The sequence below is a fragment of the Rhododendron vialii genome, chromosome 12a (genome assembly GCF_030253575.1).
Source record: "Rhododendron vialii isolate Sample 1 chromosome 12a, ASM3025357v1".
NCBI classification, from domain to species: Eukaryota; Viridiplantae; Streptophyta; class Magnoliopsida; order Ericales; family Ericaceae; genus Rhododendron; species Rhododendron vialii.
In genome coordinates, this window is record NC_080568.1 from 32800598 (window position 1) to 32822597 (window position 22000).

Sequence of the window (22000 nt, forward strand, 5' to 3'; positions counted from 1 at the left end):
TTTCTTGACGAGTACTCTTTGCTGCATTGAAAATGTGTTTGCCTCATAAAGTGGAAGATCTCGCGGAAGTGATCGAATGCTTATGTAGTGCATTGATCTTCATCTTTTCATCATCATCGACTACAGTTCATGCACAAAATCGTTTATTTTCTTGTGGTGAGTTGGTCATGTGATATCCTGATCGTACAACACGGGACATCCACTGCATGTCTTAGACAGAAAGAGGCAGATGTTTGCTATGGTAGTTTACTTTAAAGATTTTGTTGTTACTGGCTTTCTTCCCTTGTGCAATTGTAATGTCTGATTTTGGGCCTTTTTCTGGTGTGTATTTCGTTAAAGTGCATTTGGCTTCAAGGAGCAGTCCGGCAGTCCCTAGGGGTTTTTTGAGGACCTTCGCCAAATATTCACTAATATTCAAGTCAATCCAGAGAGAGAGAGAGAGAGAGTACATTGCAAGTACAAAAAAACATACACAATATGTGATGGGGAAACATTGATTGTTAGTGCAAGTAACCTCCGGTGACATCATTCCTTCCAAGAAATAACAAAATGCGTCTGATAAAAATTGGAGCGATACAGAGATGAGGGCATTGTTTCCATTAGCTTATATCCCAACCCAAGCTTAAACAAAGTAGCGCAAACAATACACCAATTTCCCTTGCCAATAAAACTTTGCTCAGGAAGTTAGTATTACCCTTTTTTCACGTATATTCTGTAACTCCTGTCGATGACCACATTACAATATGTTGGGAGTAGCCATAAGAAAGCCTGGTTTTTTTTTTTTTTTATCGAATACCCATCTCCCATGAACTGGGAGACGAATTTGGTGCCTCATTTTTAAATCCTTCAGGAGTTCTAGCACTTTTTCTTTTGTTCATCAGCGAGTTCTAGCACTTGGATGGATAGGCTGACCCGTGAAATTCTTCAAAATTCCTGCACCTTGGCAATTCAATATCTACGAGCCTCTGAACAATCCTCATTAGAATAAACTCTGATACTTGGAAGGCCTTTCACCACGGGTAGCGGAGAATTAAGAGCTCCATGTTCTTCAGAGTGAATTCTGGTGCAATCTTTCACCATTACTTCCATCCCGCTTCGCCTGCAACTTCACCCTTCACATAGTTATGCACTCTCGTGTGAGCAGCCAACATCATCTTTGTCAGTCAAAACAACCAAGGCTGGCCCGAAATATATGGCACTCTCTTGAACATTTCTCTATTCAAGGTGAAGTTTTATGCAGTAGATCTCCTCTGGGCTTTCAAGGGGACAACATTCTCTTTTGGAGCGAAGGAAACGGAACCTTATTTCTACCTGAGAAAATGAAGAAAAAAGAATCTGTTACCATGAAAGTATTTTGACAACATGAACACAATCAGCCTTATATAACGTTCATTCAGGAATTATCTTGCAAAGATAACAAGTTCACACACTCTCTCTCCTTCACATTTAGTCAACTTATCATTGAAGTCAAAAGTATGGAAAGGTTCTTTCTTTTTACATCCAACCAAGGGGCATCCACATTTTTTGTGCATATTGTACGAACTTACGGAACACCATCCATATCAAGGTAGATGGAAACTTAAGTATGTTCCCCATACTTGTGACATTAGTTTACGTGATCAAGATGTTCCGGCCAAGACATTTAAATATTTTTAAAAACCGTAGCCACTCTTTAGTTTATTTGAAGCAGCCATGATGTGGCTAAACCTCAAATCTCATATATGGAAATATAATGACTCGATGGATAGTCCTAAAAAATAAGCATAAACCTTCAAAGCTACAATAGGGAAATACTAGGAAACAAGGAACAAAGTGACACATTTTGCTCCACGTAGCATTAGGATACGGATTAACACCTGGTCTGTCGTTTTCGCACCAAAAATATAATTTATAAAACCAAGGAATTAACTAGTATTCCGAAGAACAGTGGTTAAGTCCAGAATCGTCCGCAGGGAGTAAAAAGCTGAGTTGCAGTAGTTTCAATTAATTTCTAATTTAATTTGGAAAGTAAAGAGAAGTTGGATTTTGATTTGGATTGATTAAACTAAAACTAAACTAGAAAGCAGATTAAAGGAGTTGTAAACTGATGAGAGATGGGACTAGAGTTTCCGATTCAGTCTCCCTCTGTAACGCAATTGTTTCGAAACCTAGTGTTCATATTCAACATTCAACCAGATTACCGTAGGGTAGCAATTCCTATCGATAATTCCCAAAAAGATAATCAAAATTCGCACTCCGTATAGGCTATCTCAACACGGCACAAATCGTCTCATTGGATTTAACCAACGGCACGATCCGTCTCACGTCGTATAGTCTATCTCAAAGCCTATCCTGAAATATTAAAAATCATTGTATGACAGTGCTTGAAACCATGGATACAAACACATTCGAATGTCAGAAAAATATCAAACTTCATAAAAAGTTATGAATCGATCAAATCACACAATCAAGTTGAATATAAAACCCTAGAATCAAACAACTATGCTACTTGGAGAGACCACCTCATTACCCTAGCCGAGTAGATTAGCCGTTCATGGAGTGAGAACAAATAATCATGTAAGAACAAAACTCCATTGAACAACAAACTGAAAGCTTTCTAATAAATAGTAAAAGAATAAAACCCAAAGCTCCTGTGTTGATTTGGCCGTGATTCGCGAGGCGTGGTGATGGCTGCCCCGTTCTCTGTTTTCGCGTGATGAAAAAGTATCCTGATGGCCACCACCGTTCTCCCGTTTCTGTCGTGGGAAAATATGATGTCCTAAACAAAACCCTTTTCTCCCATATATAGTTGCCGCTTTCCGAATTGTATTTTTCCAGAAATTATAATTAATGGGCCCACCTTTAATTTCCAAACTCTCCCATTTTGTTACAAATCATGGCAAATATATGGCCCAATTCCCAGCCACAAATCACGTGCAGAGACTATATAACTTTATGCTTCAAATTTCCATAAGGTAGCTAGGAATTTGATTGGGTACTTCTCGTTATCCAACATAATTTGGTCGTCTCTGGATCAATTGGATCGGGATCGGCTTTGCGTTAAATATGATTTTGTGCTTTTAGCTCCAAATGTTAACCGTCGGTTCTGAGGATCCTGAAACACAATTAACAAGTATGAAACCCCAAGTAGCGCATTAAAAGAACATAACAAGCTTAAGTTAGGTGGCGCAAAATAGGCGTATTTACGCACCTATCAACACCCTTCTATACAAGGCACACCGGTAACTTCACTATGATACCTTTCACAAGGGACATGGTATATTCTTCCAGTGCAAATGAAATGCGCCTTAAAGAATAAAACAACACAACTAATAGAGAATAAATATGGTACCGTTTTTCTTTCATGGAGTTGTATGTGCACGAACTTCATCAATCTTTCCTACAGCCTCAAGTATTGAAGAGTACGTAACCCGATCATATTCAAAACCATTTAAGTGCATCTCTTTCATCAGCTTTGCAGCCTCCTCAAACATGCCAGCATGACTAAGACAGCCAAGGACAGTGTTGTAAGAGACGGCATCCAGCTTCATCTTTGAATTCTTCATCTTCGTTAACATCTCCATTGCTCGTTGTGGGCCACCAGTCCTAGCGAAGCCATTGAGAATGATATTATGCGAATTCAAGTCTGGAACACAACCATTCCCTTCCATTGTTCGAAGCAATGAATGAGCTTCATCTATCATTCCACCCCTTACCATCCCTGACATGAGTGCATTATATGTATATACATCAGGACTGCACCCAAGACCCTTCATCTCATTAAAAAGATCTACAGCATCTGTGAGACGCCCACACTTTCCAAAATGCTTGATCATCACTGCATATACCCTAGCACTTGAAGATCCACAATTCTCCTTGAGTTCTTGAAATAGCTCATTTGCAGCTTCGTACCTTTTTGCTTTTCCCAGAGTGTTTATAAGGCTACAATATGCAGCTGGACAGGGAGGAAAACCCTTTTCGTCCATCTCCTCAAGCAACAACAAAGCTTTCTCTACCCTATTAGTCTTGCAAAAGCCATCGATAAGAATTGAGTAAGTAAAAGAGCTAGGAATTACACCGTTTGACTTCATTCTCTCAAACAATGAAACCGCCTCAGATGTAGGAGCTTTGCATTCGAATAAAGCTTTAATAACAGAATTATATGTCACCACATTCGGTGTACAGTGCAGTGATTCCATATCTTCAAATAGCTTGATGGCATCAGCCAAACGGCCCGCTCTGCCTAAGAGGTTAATTACATTGTTTATGAGCACGACATCTGGCTGACAATCCTCTTTGAGCATGTTCATGAAGATACTGTACGCATCTTCAACCCTCTGAGCTTTCCCAAGTCCTTTTATGATTTCCGTATAAGTATAAACAGTTGGAGGGCAACCCTTTTCTTTCATCTCCTGGACCAATCCTAAAGCGTTTTCAACCCTACCCAACTTGAAGTATATCCCCATTAAAGTAGTATAAACTCTTGCCGTAGGATGTAATCCATTTTCTCTCATTTCATCAAACAGCCTTATAGCAGAATCCTCGCGACCCAATTTCCCAAGGGTCGATATAAGTGCACTGTATGTAACTGTGTCAGGGAAACAGTTACCTTCATTGCACATCTCATTGTAAAGCTCATAGACTTTCTCATGGTGGCCTTCCTGCATTAGCATCAATATTATGGAGTTGTAAGTGCTTGCAGTTGGTTTGCATTTGCGAGCTTTTATCTGGTAAAAGATGGAGAGTGCCTTGTTCACCATCTTAGCCTTGCCCATAATTTTCACAATTTCAGATAGATCAACTGGACTTATGAGGCATGTACCCCGGACCATTTCTTGGATTGCTTTCCACATTTCTCCAACTTGTCCAGCTTCATCCAAACAGCGAATTAGAGCCATGTAGGTAGTAGAGTCATGCTCAAAGTTCCTTCTCTTCCCAGCCCACCTGAAAAACTGGATCTTAACATTGGTCTCAACGTCTATTTTCAAAACCTCACGAACTAATCGATGATCCACCTTCAACATGAGCACCTCCAAAGCCTTTTCTGCGTCAGACCCCCACTTAAATATCTTCAAAATTCTTATGAATCTCTCATCCAGTGTCCTCACAGATCGGTTTTTTCGTGACACTGAACGATTTGTGGGCAAGTTTGGTGTTTCACCCTTTGGAGTTGACAGCCGAAACATTTGGACAATTTCACTTTCTGCCAGATTAAGATTCATTCAATTTCCAATATTTTTTTCCATTAATGCAAACTGGAGCCAAATTAACTAACAATATGGTAGGGAAAAAATCTGTAGGGTGCCTGTTTGGAAATGCAGCATTTGTTCCAACTTCCAAACAGAACAGCTTAGGAAGAAACAAAGTCAGAGACATATACAGACAGCCATATGCGTACACACAAATGTTGGAAGTGGTGCAGCTACAGGGACTGTAACAGAATGAATATACCAAACATGGTCATCCAAATGTATAAGCACTGAGATTAAAATACCAGATGATGAAACTCTTACCTGTCTGCTTAATTCTGTTGCATAGATGAGGCAACGTTGATATTACTCGCCTTGAACCAATTGGTCCTTCAACCATTTTCCTGAAGCCCCTAAAGTACATTTCAATGCAGCTAGAAGTATGTTAAGTAATGTTCAAGGTATGGCATGGATGGTTGGGCACAGTTCATAGCACAGCGCACCAATGCTTGAAAGTAATGTGCATCATTTTACCTGTCAACATAATGTGAAGTCATGTTAACAAACTGACAAGATGGAAGCTGGATAAAGTCCAAACAATAGATAGGGAGAGAAGAATTTCTCGCAGAAAGAAAACCAAACATTAACCACAGAAAAAAACATAATCCCATTTTTGAAGAGCATTTATCAGTCAGGTTATGAAGAGTAAGTAAAAAACTCAGTATCAGCTGAACTTTCTTTATTGCAAGATTCGCAACTTAACTTTTTGCTCAAACTCGCAATATTAAGGTTAGAAACAAAACGCAAACAGTTATGTAAGACAATTTGTAGGCTCAAAGTTGTCGCAGAGTACTTGCTTCCGGTTCAACAAGCAAGAAACTGTCACCATTATAACCATGCCATATGAAATCAAAACAAACCAAACCAAACATGCCAATCAATTTGGGTCGGCAACATGAATCCATTTTCTCCATCGAGCTCAGTTGAGGCCAATCCATTTGGGTCCTTTCAAACTACCCCCTCTAAGGTCTATATTGGTAATTGGTCTAACCCTCTTTGCCCCTCCCCTTAGTGCTACCCTTTATTACAATACCTCATTTCTTGGTCTTTACTGGGATGCATATCCCATACAATTTGAACTTGATCAAAGTATAGCAACTTTGGCTGTGATACACACACAACTTCTATTTTTACATTTTTACAGGTAAAAATAAAATTTACAGAACTACACATAAAACCATGGGGTTTTGCTATGGGCAAGTTATACTGCATGCCTTGACTAAATTGGTGCGGCAAAGGTTGAATGTCCAAGTGCTTGGTTCCAATGGGGTAACTGAAATGTGTTACCAATTGACAAATACCTCTATGAAGAAACAGATTAGAATATTAACCCAATCACAGGACTATGTTGCAGAACAACAGAATTTTGTCAGTCGCCTCTTGCGAATTTAGCAGATCCATAACCCAAGGGTTGGCTTGGCGGACAAGGTCTCGGACATAGAGTTTGCTCCTCGCTACGTCTCATGTTTGAGACCTCTCAAGTGTTACCCACTCTCATGCAGTCACTCCATATGGGCTTTGCCCCAGTTTTAGTCAGGCCCGCTAGAGGACGGTGAGAGTGACCCCACGATTAGTCCAGTTGCGCCGTAACTGAGCAGATTCCAAAACAACATTTGTGCACTACTAAATCCAAGAACACAATTCAGCGAGGCATTTCATCGAAACAAAGAAGCGTATCACTCATCTGTTAAAAATGCTTCAAACAAGGGACAAAATTTCACAAAAACAAATACCCAGAAGAGAATTTTGGGCAATGAAATAGAGGCACAGTCGTGATACAGACCAAAATGATAAAATAAAATAAAAGAAAAGAAAGAAAAGAGAGGGTATTTAAGAAGATCATACAACAGATGTCGGAGAAATCAGGCTTTATCAAACCCCCGTCACTGCACAGCCGAGAGGTCCATCGGGAGGGAAACGCCGATCACAAATTACACGTGGTAAGTTGTGTTCATCTGAGAGAGAGAGAGAGGGGGGGGCTTGCTTTGAGTTCACCTAGCAAACTGAGTTCACAAGTTGGAATTCGTTTCTCCTTTTTATTGGAAGGTCCTTCGTTCGAACCCTGTGTCAAGCAAGGGAGAATTTAGGCTAGGGAAACAACTTCAAAGCACTCGTCTAGGACCATTCAAGCATGGGCCCACGTATGTGAGAATTTGTGTTGAGAAATTTTATAGCAGTATATACTATCTCATTCTATTCCAATGTACTATCCACTATATCTTTTGTAGGACTCACTTCAAATCGCACAAAATACAAAAAATATCCATAAATTTTAAAATATTATTTTATGGAGCTTTATAAAAAATCAGCTCTACGAATCTAGAAAAAATACTTACCTATATCCGCTGGAACTGATTTTTTACAGAGCCTTATAAAATATTATTTTAAAATTTATGAATATTTTTTCATATTTTTGTGGGACTCAAAATAGACCTCACAAAAAATGTAGTGAGGTAGTGTATGTAGTATTTCTCTAAACTTTTATTGCACATACAATTGTTGTTCATAATTGTGTTTTAGTTTTTGCAAATCATCTCATAACGACAAATGATTAATTCTAAAAGCAAGCCTAAACAGAAAAAATCGCTAGACATCAATAAAACATATTGTCGTTTCTAAAAACTAATTTTTGTCCAAGCACACACAATAACAGAAGAAATTATTTTTGCTGTATATGGAAACTAGTCCTATAAAGGAAAAATACAAGAATTGAAAAGAAAAAAAAAACTCAAATAAAAATTTGAGTAACAACTTCTTAAAATTTTCTCTACAATTTCTCTCACTCCACTTTTATTTTCTTGAATAGGAAGCGGTAATTTTCATTAATAAATGAGACCATTACAGGGGATCACATAAAGAGTTACAATCAAGCAATCAAATCCCCATAAAACAAGAGACCAAACTAGAAAATGGTCTTACATACATGTCATTCCTAAGCAAGGTATAGGACGGACTTGCATGCCTTTCTCCTATGCACAAACATGATCTCGCGGCAAGGGTGGACTCCGAAAGCTCGTGCTCGGCCATGGGTTCCGATCGACAGCTCACGGTAGGTCCGTGTTCCACCCGGTTTAAAAGCCTCAAGATGCACAAGCAAACCGATCCCCACCTCTTCTCACATTTGTGTGATTCAAAAACCCCCACAAGCAAGAGTGCCAAAAAACTGAATTATTACACATTGAACTGGGTCAAGAGTCTAGAGCCAGCACCATTGTCAACTCAACAGATGGTCTCTTATAAACACGCCCATCCCCATCTCCTTTTTTGTTACATAGACATGTTTGGTTGATCAGACATTGGATTAGATTAGATTATACTCCACATCTTATAAAACTTCGTTTCTGTCAATTGATTTCAATCACTGGTGAAAAGGAATACTGGTTCATCAGACAACCGAAAACCGGACATACGCGATGCAGAATAGTGAGAAGTTCGGTAAATAAATCTGTACGCCAGAGCAAAAGATTGGCTCTAAGGGGGCTTTGTCCCAACCCACTAGATTATCCGAACACTCGTACATTGATGACCTGTTATCCATGCATTTTGGTCTGAAGACGTGCCTTCATATCAGACGAGCAAGTAGAAACCAGCATGAACGTCGCACAAGCTCAGGAAACGAGAGGAATTCATAGCCTTATAGCCCAAAACTGGAGAGAACCACCACACATTCGAGTAAATACCCAGAACCACCACCGAGCCAGTTGTGAAAAAGATGACCCAATCTAATAACAAATCTGTTGACTCAGCATTTCATACACGTTCCCCAGACTTAAGTAGGACGCATACAAAAAAAATGGGCACAGATACACTGATAACCCAAAGCAGCTCACCTCGAAAAGTACTTGTATACACATCCGAGTCTTCACCACATAAATATCCAAATCCAGAGCATAGCAGTCCACGTTTAACAGGAATGGATCAAATTCCAGGCTCAATATACTGGTAGAACCATAATAATCATTGTTGTATACTTGAGAAAATCAAACAAAGACACAGGATGAATCCCATAATAGATCCTCGATACAAAGGGAGGGAAGGGAGACAAATGACACTTAAAAGGAAACCGGTCTACCAAAAAGGACAACAGAAATTTTAACGTTTCTCTTACAAATCCATTTGAAAACTGGATTCTAAAAGAACTATCCTATATAATGTTGGAAATTTGCAAACCATCGAACCAGTAGGACGGCTTTACAGGAAATAAACAATCTCACCAGTAAATACCCCACAGCCTTTTAAGTACAGGTCCATCAAAGAGTCTTAGGCTGACGACTTAAAACACATCGTCCAACTTTCGGCCTGCATTCAAAACTTTAACAAACAGGTCACTAATTTATGCAATCTCAGGCTTTTCGGTATCCATTGGCTCTTCGTCAGCTGCTGGTGCCTCACTACTAGCAGCTCCAGCATTCTCATTAGGGTCGGTGTTTGTGGTGCCATTGCCACCACCCTGAGGTGGCGCTGGCGTGGGAGTTTCCGGAGTAGCTGGTTTGGCTGGCTTAGGTTTCGTCATTATTGGCCTTGCAAACCTGTTTGCAGACATGCTAGAAGTCAATAGCCGCATAAAATCTAGGGGAAAAACAAATGTCATGAGTAAAGACCCATGCTTAGTTAGAGATATAGGGCAATGCTTCAAAGTTCAAACACCAAACTAACCTTCAAATACTATGCTCAAACTTGACATACGGGTAGCATACTTAGAATATCACATTATACTTGGAAAAACGATTTGAAATTTGAAAAGTCCATTTTGAGCACACTTTAACAGTACACGCCCAAAAAAACTAGTAATAAAAAAATATGATGAGTCGATTGGAGTGTACTGTAAAATCTCACTTCAAAATGCGAAGGTATCATAGTGAACTTTTATGGTAAACTATGAAGTATGTGCTGGGGATGCTCTTAGATTTCAGAACCAAAGATGCTCCTCAAATTAGAGTAAGCCATGGAAGTTGGAATAGCACATGTGTCATCTAGCTAAAATGCCATCGGATAAGAGGGTAAAGCCACTGGATAAGAGATCAGAGACAGTCTGTCACAGTCAAATTAAGAAGTTCGGGGGACAAACAGAATACCAGGAGAATATAACAACAATGATAGGACACATTTCGAGCAATGTCAAACAACATATACCTATCGAGTGCTTCAGCCTTCCTTCTCAAGTCAGCAGACAAGAGAGCTGGAGTAGCATACTTGGGCAGTGAGTCCTGATGTTGCTTTTTCTCCCTCAACCAAGCCTCAGCTTCAACACATTCATTCAAAACCTACAAAGCAATAAAATTTGAAGACAACAGAGCAATCAATTTAACCCTGCGTCTACAGGAGAGAGAGAGAGAGAGAGAGAGAGAGAGAGAGAGAGAGAGAGAGAGAGATCATGTCAAACCTTCTGCTTTTCTGCCAAGTCAATGTGATTGAACTTAGGATCGTTTGACACTACCGCATCCCTGTAACTATTGATGCAATAAACAAGTTGATCAATCACCGGTCCCCTCTCCGTGTACTCCTTGTAACGCTCCTCGATGGGATCACCTTGCTGCGGATGTTGAATTGCATGTCAGGTACTAATAACAAAAGTGACTAAAGTAAATCAATGAAATCACCAAAAGCTGACCTTCTTCAGCTCCTCAAGTTTGGCAATATAGACGCCTTTAGTCTCATCCTCACCATCCTCGTACAACCAATCTTCCACCTCCTGGAGTTTAGCAGTAAGCCCTTCCCTCTCTGGATCTGTAACAAACTCTTGATATTTGCCGTGAAGCTGGAAAACAAAGAAAGAACTGCTGAGTTGAAAATATTCACACTTGCCATGGAATCATTTAATTATGGGCCGTGTTAGTACCTTGTTTCTCATATCATAGACATAGGCTTCCACTGCATTCTTCTTATCTTTGGTTTCTTCCATAACTCGATCTTGCAAAGCCATTTCAAATTCCTTCTCTGTTGCTTTTTGCACATCTGTGGGGCACATTCCTCCATGAATATGTTCGACCACAGGAATAATCGTCTTCTTTACCTTTTTCTTTGGAGCCTCAGCCTGCACACCACAAAATTAAACTTTACTTTGGCATAAAAGAGCAATTTCAGGTTCAGACTTTATTCTTAGGTTATGGACCGATATATAAGAAATGCATCCAAGTTAAAACTATAAAACATAAGGCAACAGAAGAGTAGGCATGCCAGTTGCATCATTCCCAACCCCCTAAATATCCTAAGTTAGAGGAGTTTCTCAATGAAAATGGTTTAATCAACTTAGCTAAAACCATAATAATGAACAGAAGATAAGATATGAACAATAGCCATATGTATCTGCATGCAAATGTGGCTCATTAATAGTGCAAGTCTACTACTCACCTTGGCATCTGTTTCCATTTGGACAGGATTGTCCCCTGAATCTGGGGCACCGTTCTCAGCCCCAGGAACATCAGTACCACCTTTAGCATCTTGCATGTTCACATCACTTTCAGTCGTTGGAACAGCATCACTTGAAGCTTCATCAGTATCCATCTTATTACCCTCTTTAGCTGGCTCTTTAACAACCGGAACTTCAACTTCCTCCTCTTCCAAAAGCTGAATTTTTAAAGAATATATTGCAAAATTACTCATCTCCTACTCATTCGTAATCACAATAAGAATTATTTATACAGTTGCTAAGACTTACTGTTGCTGCGTCAATGGACACAATTCCATGAAGATTTAGGCGAACTTTCACCTTCACTTTTGCCCGTTCACTCTTCGTGGATTGAAAAGGACCAATCTGTCCACAATTTATGTCAAGTATATTGTCTACATGCACAATCATATCCTAAATTCAAGCCAATCAAAGAAGGAAAAGTCTTAACTGAGCGGAAATTTTTACCGTATATGAGCTAATTTTTGCTGGTGCCTGAAATTCACTGACATCAGCATATTGAACATCAACACTAAAGGTTCCTGATCTGTAAAATGTCAAAGCCTTTATGCTAGGTATTGGATTCCCCTTGGGGAAAACAATAGTGCTTTGTTGATTATCTGCAACTCCATTCTGAGCATCTGGAGCAGCGCCTTTCCATGACAACACAATGGGAAATGGGAAACTCTCATTGACCTTAAATCAGAAGAAAAATTTTCATCACAATGCCATAGCACAAGTTTAATGCAAATCTCTTCAGTAACAACAAAATGTACAAGAAGATATGTGCAATTAACTACGTATGAAAAAACAAGATATGCAACATCTGCATTGTTTGAATGAGTTTCTTTTGCAGGATTGTGAGTGTGTGTGCATGTGCGCGTGTGTCCTGTTACAAACGGACTACTGAAAAGAAAGCGAATAAAGGGTTATCAGATCAAATAAAGTGAATACCCTGAATCTAAGCAAAAATACAGGATGTGGATAAAATTTTATCAACAATACCATAAACTTTTTTATTAAGACAGATACCGTGCTAAAAATCCATTTGGTGCAGATGTAAAATTGACCTCACTATCCCGTCAACTAAATAACCAAGGCACACTGCTAGAACAATCCAATTTTTAGAACACTAACATCACATCGTATTCTTTTCCAGCAGAGAAACAGGGATCAAAAGCCAAAAGCAACATAAAGACAATAAACAGATGAAAAATAACAAAAGTAAGCTAATAAAACAGCAAGATGATACTCTACCTGGAATTCCCGCACTTTAAATGTGGGACTGAGGATTGCACACTCTAAAGCACAGCCTTTGGCAACACACTCACTCGCATTCATTGTACGCCTAGGCTCCTTCCCAAAGAACTCTGTCAATATCCTGATAATGGCTGGAACACGAGAGCCTGAACCAACAACCTCAACGGAGTGGATATTCTCAACTGTCAGGCCAGCTTCAGAGAGAGCCTTCTCCAGTGGCTTCCCCACCCGTTCCAAAATGGGAATGCTTATTTTTTCAAAATCTTCCCTCTTGATGAAACCCCTGACATCCTTCTCTTCCATTAAGCACTCTATATTCAAAGGTGCCTCTGGGTTTGCACTAAGAACTTTCTTAAGCTTTTCACAAGCAGCGCGAAGCCGGAGACAGGCCTTAGCGTTCTGGTAAACGTCAATCTTATACTCTTCCTTGAACTTTGCGGCAAAATATAGGAATAAAGCTTCATCAAAATCTCTGCCACCCAAAGACCGGTCAAACGAATGGGCCAATATCTTCAACTGGCCTTTCTTGAAGCCAGCAATGCAAACTTGCATACTCGCATGGCCAATGTCAACAAACGCGACATTTATTTGGTCATTCTCTGGCAAATCTGTCTTGTAAATCCCATATGCCAATGCAGTAGCAGTGGTTTCATGAAGTAACCGGAGAGGGTGCAAACCAGCGATAGTAGCTGCATCCAAGACAGCTCTTCTTTGAAGGTCAGTGAAATAAACAGGAATCCCAATACAACAATCAACAACTGCGGCATTTAAATTTTTCTCCGCTATGCTCTTCATATCAGAGAGCACCATTGCCAATAATTGGGTTGGTGTAAATGTCCTTGACTCCCCCAAATACCACGCATGAATTAACGGGAATCCATCAGGGCCTTCGGTAACAGTAAAAGGCAGTGCTTTGAGATCTTGTTGCAGCTCGTGATCTGAGAACTGGCGGCCAATCAGACGCTTTATTTGAGAAATCGTGTTCTTTGGATTCATCATGCTGGATGCAGCCCCAGCAGTCCCAAGGAAGCGCTGTTTCTCACCGAAGCATACGATGGCAGGAGTCTCCCGTTTTGATTCATCATTGAGTACAACATCAATTCCTCTTTGCCTTGCGACGGCGACAACGCAGCTCTCATTCCCAAGGTCAAAACCAACCACACTCATTTTGGTACAAAAAGTTTTCCTTGGCCACACACACACTATCTTCTCCTTGGAAGATATCGGCCTGAAAAAGAAAATGTCAATTAATCCTAGAAATTCATCACCGATTCAAGCGTCATACCAAAACTATAACAATTCAATAAAGAACTCCCCATATATTCACGATGTTAGGTAGCTTTTCAATGGATTCTCGTGGGTAACCGCCAAACCGGCATGACTGGTGCTTTAGGATTCCTTCTGTCTCCCTCCCTTCCCTTTCTAGAAGGAGTGGGTTTGAACTAAATTAATTATTCCTAAAGACAGTTGGTATTAATGGCTTTGGGTGGAATTTTTTTAGCTTTATGTCGGAGTTTCTAGGATTAATATTTTGTTTCGACTTGGAATCATAAAAAATGTATAAGACAGTCCTAAATTTCTTATAAGACAGTCCTAAAGAAGCACAAGACACCTATTTTGTCCCCAGTTAAAATAATATGCTTTTGGTCATAATATGTTAGTACTTTTTAGGTTCCACTTGTCGAGACAAATGATCAATCCAAGAAACTTGACCAAGTCTTCTATCAAAAATTCATATAGGACAACACTAAAGACAATGACTTAATTTAGGCCAAACTCGATTCAGGTATAAACTAATTAGCAAGGGAATAAACTAATTAGCATTAGCCCAAACAAGATTTGTCAAATATAGAACTTAACCAACCAAGATTACACCAGACGCTCTATGAACTGCGGGAATAAATCAAAGTAGTTATTAAATGTAGCCATGTAGGGCACTTATGATTCACATAACAAGTACATCTGCATGCATTCCTAAAACCTACTAATACAGTTCACTAAAGCAAGTACTTATTGTTTTCCTTTTCATTTAAGGAAACTAAAACGTGCTAACACCATCACTATAGGTGGAAACAAATCTTCTACAACTAATTGGGACAGCTCTAGAATCTCAACGACAGTTCAGTTCCTCACCCCTTCAGGAACTCCAGGTCTCGGAATAAATCAAAGATTTTATCAAATGCAGGGCACTTACAATACACGTGACAAGTACATCTGCATGCATTCCTAAAACCTACAAGTAATAAAGTTTATTCTTGTTCTTTTTGTTTAAGGAAACTAGAATGTTTTATTGCATCACTGTTGTTAGAAACAAATCTTCTACAACTAATGGGGACAGCTCAGCTACTGGTATCACTCGAATCTCAACGGCCATTCCTCACACCTTTTTGGTTGTTAGTAATTAAATTGTTAGACCCAGTAACTACCTCGTACACGTAAAAAGCGCGGAGTACCAACGAATTGGTCTGACTGCCTGAGGATTCGTCTAAGCAGAGCCCCCAAAAACACACAACAAAGATAAATTCGAAACAATCAATCTTCTACAATAGCAACGGCTACAAATTCCAGCCAACATAAACAAAACAGACGCCAATCAGACATAACTTGCACATCTTCAACCTCGTTACAAAAGAATGCGAGGCATAGCTCAGGCGGTAGAATTTGCCTCGACCAACAAAAAATCTCGTTATATCTCCAAATCACATCGACAAAAATCACGACTATAACGTGTTTCATCCAGAGTAACATTGGACAAATTCGCAACTAGATACCAATATATATGCATCTGGATCTTTGCAACCAATTAAACAGTGAAAGAATCTAAGGTAGCTTACGGCGGATCTAGGAGTGAGATAGAGAAAGTGCTAGGGTTCGTGAGATCGCTGTACCTTTCGGTGGATCCGGCTTGTGGAAACAAAGCCCGCTTTCTCTCTCTGACTGTGGAACGGTGTAGAGAATTCTGTACCGAGGAGAGAGAAGGGGGAAGGTAATTTGGGGGATTTTATACTTTGGAGTTGTTCTGAGGTCCAAGAGGTGAGGGGGTTCAGTGCGTAGCCAGAGGTGTCTAGAGAGATACACTGCTGCTTCTAGAAAGATCTTGACAGTGGGTCTGGGCTGGCCTATATATGATTGACTGGGCCAGTGGGCTGGGCTAGGGCTCAATAAGGGGTTGGGCACTTGGGCTTTATCTTTATTTATTTTTTTTTAACTGTTGGGTTTTATCTTGATAGGACCACCTACTTTAGCTATCTTCCCTACAAGTAATACTGTATTGTTTTTCATTCGCGATGCATCTTTATAAATGATGGAGAAGAACACGGCATAGTCCTAGACGGGCACGGAACGGGCGTGACATGGAAGTGGGTCGGTCACGGCATGACACGATTCTTGACGGACACGAAAAGGCACGGCACAACAAATACTCAGTTGTTAGTTGTTATACACACAAAATTTCCGGCGAAACTCGGTTAGAGATGAGTTGACATGGACATGACATGAAACAATTAAAAAACGGCACGGCACGATTAAGTAAACGGGTTAGCACGGCACAAAATGATTGAAAGCCGGTACGGCATGACATGATTAAGTAAACGGGCCGATACGAAGCTAAATGGGCCGGCACGGCACGACACATTTGACACCTCTAACAGACACATAGAATTTTGCATTTGTGCAGGCTAAGAAAACATGAAACTAAACTTCAGCCAAAACATTGTTCAATCACATGCGAAAAACACTATTCAATTTTGAGGCGAAGTACTACTGTTTTTGAAAATCCCACTTTCAAATAGGGAAGAATCTCTATGTCAAGCCTGATAAGTCTCCGTCAAAGTAACTAAAAATAAAACTTCAATAAGAGAGCTATGAAAATCATTGTCTATCGATACTCTCATCTCTCGCCCACAGTGCCATGCGAGTCGCAAGCCTAGCCTAATCGGGAACTTGTTGACCATCCCGTAGTGCTTGGGATGTTGCCATGTTGGTTGACAGCCAAAGCATCAGAGAACAAGCTTGCGCCTAGCTCAAGGGCAGCACGATTAGGCATTCGTTCGCCCCAAAACCAAACTTGGGAGAAGGCGAAACCAAAGAAAAGGGCAACGTACGGAAACTCCATGCATTCATTACTTGTGCTTTTGTTTGGAATTTGTGAAAGAGAAGTGAAAGGAAGGGAAAATTAAAAAATTTCCTCCTCCCTGGTTTGGATTCCTATAGAAAAGGGAGGGAAAATAACAAAATGAATACAACTTTCCTCCTATTTTTTCTCCAACTTTTCCTCAATTTTCTCTCTTAATTTTCCCCCCTTCCTTTCCCTTCTCTTCCACAAGTTCATTAAAATGGTGAACTGCCCAACTCTGCTCCAACTACCTCCACTCCTTCTAAACCATCTAATCCAAATTCAAAGTCACCCCAATTAATGATTCAGCTAACTTCTAGCCCTTTAAAAAATCCAATCTCCACTCTCCTAAATCTCCACCTCCTCAACCTCCATCTAATAATGGTCCTTTGGCTCATCCAAGTGGATATAACGCACTCCCTTGCTGATACCACAAGTGCAAAACACAAAGTAAGAAATATGGATATGGACACACAAAGGAGTTTATTATTCAGAAAAGTCTCTTTACAACAATGAAGGGCTTCTCCTTTTATAGACTTAAGGATAAGGAGAAGCATAGCTTCACAACAAAACAAGCATAACTTTCAATTTTAGATAAGCATATCTTATAACGTTAGACAAGCATATATTTGTATCTTACATAAAGACAAACAACTTTCACTATCCTCTCAAACCCTGCCCTGCGTGACTAGACATGTCATACCCCCCCGAACTAGCACTCTCAAGCTCGGATACTCGTTGCACAAGTCCTTCCTTCTTGTCTTTCAATTGCCTTACCACCTCCTCCATCTCTTCTATTTCCTTGCCCACCTTCTCCAACTGGTCCCGTGCAACAGGGAGCTCAAGGAGCGCAGCCATCTGGTCCAACCTCTTACGAAGCCAACCAACTTCCAATCGAAAATGCGTCAACGCCTGCAAACCATCGCGAGCAGAATCAAAATCTCCAGGTGTAGCCTGAGGCAAACTCATATTCTCCAACCACTCCACGAAAGATACCAGGGAGTCCAAGGCAAGCTTCCTAATAATCGAGCTTGCACCGACAATACGAACGAAAGTACTTGGCCACAGTTCAAAAATGTTGGACAGTATGGCTTTATGCTCCTCTCGAACCTCAGCAAACAAAGTTCTAGGAGTTAACTTTATCTCCTCTTGTGCCCCTAATCTCATGCCAGCGGACCCATCTGGGTAACGCGAAACCAAATAATCACCCTCTGTCCAATCACGAGGTAGACCCCTGTGAGGAACCTCCAATTGTGAGGTAGAAGGCTCCACAATTGGAGCATGAGATTCGGCAACCCGTTCAACAGTCCCAGTGTCGACTCCCTCCTGGCCCTCTAGAAAGTTACCATTCTCTATGTACTTCTTGTAACGCTCCTCAATGGGATCGCCTTGCTGCAGATGTTGAATTCCATGTTAGTTATTAAAAAGAAAAGTGCCTGAAGTAAATCAGTGAGAGCAAAAAGCTAACCTTTTTCAGCTCCTCAAGTTTGGCAACATAGACGCCTTTAGTCTTGTTCTCACCATCCTCGTACAACCAATCTTCCACCTCCTGGAGTTTAGCAGTAAGGCCTTCCCTCTCTGGATCTGTAACAAACTCTTGATATTTGCCACGAAGCTGGAAAACACAGGAAGAACTGTTGGGCTGAAAATATTCACATTGCAACGAATAATTTAATTATGAGCCGTAATAGTACACCTTGTTTCTCATTTCATAGACATAGGCCTCCACGGCATTCTTCTTGTTTTGGGTTTCTTCCATAATTCGATCTTGAAAAGCCATTTCAAACTCCTCCTCCGTCGCTTTTTGCACATCTGCGGGGCACATTCCTCCATAAATATGCTCGACCACAGGAATATTTGTCTTATTAGCCTCTTTTGCTGGCTCTTTAACTAATGGAACTTCAACTTTCACCTCTTCATAAGTCTGTAGTAGTTATAACAGAAATACATTGCAATATCAACATTGCCCTAATCATTTGCAGTCAATAAGAAAGACAATCACTAGGACTTACTGTTGCCGACTCAATCGACACAATGCCATGCAGATTTAGGCGAACTTTCACCTTCACTTTTACCCGTTCACTCTGTGTGGATTGAAAAGGACCAATCTGTCCACAAATTTGTTTCAATTTGTCAAGTATATTGCCGTTTCAAAAAAAAAAAAATTATGTCAAGTATATTGTCTAAATGCACGATAATATCCTAAATTTAAGCCAATCAAAAAAGGAAAAGTCCAGCCGAGCAGAATTGTTGCATAAATTACCGTATATGAGCTAATCTTTGCTGGTGCCTGTAATTCGCTCACATCAGCATATTGAACATCAACAGTAAAGGTTCCTGATCTGTAAAGTGTCAAAGTCTTCATGCCCGGTATGTCATCCCCCTTTGGGAAACCAATAGCGCTTATCTGATCATCTGAAACTCCATTCTGAGCATCAGGAGAGGCGCCTTTCCAAGAAAAAGCAATGGGAAATGGGAAACTCTCATTGACCTTAAATCAGAACAAAATTTTCATCACAATGCCATAGCAAAAATCTGATGCAATCAATAAAAGGGGAAAGGGAGCTAACAATTAACTTTATTTGCCCATCTCTTCAGTACTGGCAAACTGTACAACGAGAATTGGATATAATTAAGTGCACCTATGAAACAACAAGATATGCAGCATCCACATAGTATGAATAAGTTTCCTTTGTAATCTTAGTAAGAGATATATATCACGCTGCAAATGGACAGAAAAGGAAGTGAATCAAGTAATATGACATTAAAACATGTTAATACCCTGAATCTATATCCAAAATTTGTTCATGATTTTCTCATGCCTCGCCAAAAAAAGAAGAGATATTTCAAGTAAACTACAGGATGTGGTAATTCTTATGTAATTCTAAATCCAAAAATTGTTCATGATTTTCTCATTCCCCACACAGCTTATATAATGTCCACGATAAGTTTTTTTTGATCAAGACAGATGCTATTATAAAAACCCATCAGAAATGGTTGCAAAATTGACCTCACTATCCCATCAACTTAATAACCAAGGCACACCTCAAATAGATGGATCTGGGATTGATTGCGGAATTCTATAGAACAATACAAATTATCGAACACTAACATAACACCATATTCTTTTCTAGCAAACAAACAGGGATGAAGAGCCAAACGGAACATGTAAACAATAAACAGATGGACAATAACAAAAGAAGTAAGCCGATAAAACATGAAGATGATTCTCTACCTGGATTTTCTGAACTTCAAATGTGGAACTGAGGATTGCACACTCTAAAGCACAGCCTTTGGCAACACACTCACTTGAATTCATTGTACGCCTAGGTTCCTTCCGGAAGAACTCTGTCAATATCCTGATAATGGCAGGAACACGAGAGCCTGAACCAACAACCTCAACTGAATGGATATTCTCAACTGTCAGGCGAGCTTCTGAGAGAGCCTTCTCCAGAGGCTTCCTCACGCGTTCCAAAATCGGAATGCTAATTTTTTCGAAGTTTTCTCTCTTGATGAAGCCCTTGACATCCTTCTCTTCCATCAGGCACTCTATATTCAAAGGTGCCTCTGGGTTTGCACTAAGTACTCTCTTAAGCTTTTCACAAGCAGTGCGAAGCCGAAGACAGGCCCTAGCGTTCTGGTAAACGTCAATCTTATACTTTTCCTTGAACTTTGCGGCAAAATATTGGAATAAAGCTTCATCAAAATCTCTGCCACCCAAAGAACGGTCGAATGAATGGGCCAATATCTTCAACTGGCCTTCCTTGAAGCCAGCAATGCAAACCTGCATACTTGCATGGCCAATGTCAACAAATGCGACATTCAGTTGGCCATTCTCTGGCAAATCTGTCTTGTAAATCCCATATGCCAATGCAGTAGCAGTGGTTTCATGAAGTAATCGGAGAGGGTGCAAACCAGCAATAGTAGCTGCGTCCAAGACAGCTCTTCTTTGAAGTTCAGTGAAATAAACAGGAATCCCGATACAACAATCAACAACTGCAGCATTTAAATTTTTCTCTGCCATGCTCTTCATATCAGAGAGTACCATTGCCAATAATTGGGTTGGTGTAAACATCCTTGTCTCTCCCAAATACCACGCATGAATCAACGGGAATCCATCAGGGCCTTCGGTAACAGTAAAAGGCAGTGCTTTGAGATCTTGTTGCAGCTCGGGATCTGAGAACTGGCGGCCAATCAGACGTTTTATTTGAGAAATAGTGTTCTTTGGATTCATCATACTTGATGCAGCTCCAGCTGTCCCAAGGAAGCGCTGTTTCTCACCAAAGCATACGATGGAGGGAGTCTCACCCTTGGATTCATCATTGAGTACAACATCGATTCCTCTTTGCCTTGCAACGGCAACCACGCAGCTCTCATTCCCAATGTCAAAACCAACCACACTCATTGGGTACAAAAGTTTTTCTTGGCCGCACACAAACGCTAGGTTCTCAGCAGTAGATATAGGCCTGAAAATAAATCCAAACTAATCCTTGAAATTCACTACCAATTCAGCATCATACCAAAACTCTCATGACTCAACCCATAAAAATCCCAAATATTCACAATGTTTGGTAGCTTTCCGATGGATTCACTTGTGAAACCGACATGACTGGTGCTTTAGAATTCCTTCTTTATCCATTCCTTCCCTTCCCTTCCTTTCTAGCATTCGTGTATCATATGGCATCTAACTAGTACTATGCAGAAACAGTTATATATACGAACAAAGAAAAGTATTAGCAAGCAAGGGATTGAATTAATTAGGCCTAGCCCTGATGAGATGAGTCAGATATAGAACTTAACCAACCAAGATTATACCCAATCTAATGTGAACTCCGGGAAAAATCAAAGTTTAATAAATGCTAGGAGCTTATGGCTCACATGACAAGTACATCTGCACACATTCCTAAAACCTACTAGTGCAGTTTGCTAAAGCAAGTACTTATTCTTTCTTTTCGTTTTTCCTTGCCAATAATGTCTGAAGTCTAGAAAGTCAAAATGAAACTAAATGTA

At 40.1% G+C, this 22000-nt stretch overlaps 3 protein-coding genes across 20 annotated transcripts in view; all 3 read right to left on the bottom strand.

Moving 5' to 3' along the window:
* Positions 1 to 586: 586 nt before the first annotated feature.
* LOC131309822 (pentatricopeptide repeat-containing protein At3g16010) lies at positions 587 to 7308 on the bottom strand. 3 transcript variants are annotated; one of them, XR_009195020.1, is made up of 5 exons: positions 7074 to 7245; positions 5493 to 5702; positions 3332 to 5182; positions 972 to 1311; positions 587 to 939 (listed from the first exon to the last, which is right to left on the bottom strand). XR_009195020.1 is itself a non-coding variant. In XM_058336449.1 (4 exons), exons 2-3 carry the CDS (start codon positions 5590 to 5592, stop codon positions 3342 to 3344), a joined length of 1941 nt encoding a protein of 646 aa, XP_058192432.1. In that variant the 5' UTR covers positions 5593 to 5702; positions 7074 to 7308; the 3' UTR covers positions 587 to 1311; positions 3332 to 3341. The 3 variants fall into 3 exon arrangements, 2 of the variants coding, with proteins under 2 accessions (XP_058192432.1, XP_058192433.1); XM_058336449.1 differs by having other exon boundaries at positions 587 to 1311; positions 7074 to 7308; XM_058336450.1 differs by having other exon boundaries at positions 587 to 1311; positions 3332 to 5410; positions 7074 to 7246.
* Positions 7309 to 9131: 1823 nt separating this feature from the next.
* Positions 9132 to 15968, bottom strand: LOC131309826 (heat shock 70 kDa protein 15-like). 3 transcript variants are annotated; one of them, XM_058336470.1, is made up of 10 exons: positions 15711 to 15968; positions 12874 to 14104; positions 12085 to 12312; positions 11887 to 11982; positions 11580 to 11795; positions 11068 to 11262; positions 10840 to 10986; positions 10612 to 10761; positions 10362 to 10492; positions 9132 to 9757 (listed from the first exon to the last, which is right to left on the bottom strand). In XM_058336470.1, exons 2-10 carry the CDS (start codon positions 14041 to 14043, stop codon positions 9562 to 9564), a joined length of 2529 nt encoding a protein of 842 aa, XP_058192453.1. In that variant the 5' UTR covers positions 14044 to 14104; positions 15711 to 15968; the 3' UTR covers positions 9132 to 9561. The 3 variants fall into 3 exon arrangements, with proteins under 3 accessions (XP_058192453.1, XP_058192452.1, XP_058192454.1); XM_058336469.1 differs by having other exon boundaries at positions 15765 to 15960; XM_058336471.1 differs by lacking the exons at positions 11887 to 11982; positions 12085 to 12312 and having other exon boundaries at positions 15765 to 15928.
* A 1488-nt stretch (positions 15969 to 17456) lies between these two features.
* LOC131309824 (heat shock 70 kDa protein 14-like) overlaps positions 17457 to 22000 on the bottom strand; it is a 60850-nt gene continuing 56306 nt past the window's right edge. For 5 of the 14 annotated variants that reach the window (XM_058336464.1, XM_058336453.1, XM_058336465.1 and 2 more), the window contains 6 exons: positions 20226 to 21456; positions 19254 to 19481; positions 19003 to 19098; positions 18687 to 18914; positions 18459 to 18605; positions 17457 to 18382 (listed from right to left, as the gene is read on the bottom strand). In XM_058336464.1, the coding sequence (XP_058192447.1) occupies positions 17651 to 18382; positions 18459 to 18605; positions 18687 to 18914; positions 19003 to 19098; positions 19254 to 19481; positions 20226 to 21395 (2601 nt within the window). In that variant the 5' untranslated portion in view covers positions 21396 to 21456 and the 3' untranslated portion in view covers positions 17457 to 17650. Of the gene's footprint in view, positions 18383 to 18458; positions 18606 to 18686; positions 18915 to 19002; positions 19099 to 19253; positions 19482 to 20225; positions 21679 to 22000 lie in introns of all 14 variants that reach the window. The other 9 variants (XM_058336461.1, XM_058336457.1, XM_058336458.1 and 6 more) reach the window with 4 other exon arrangements.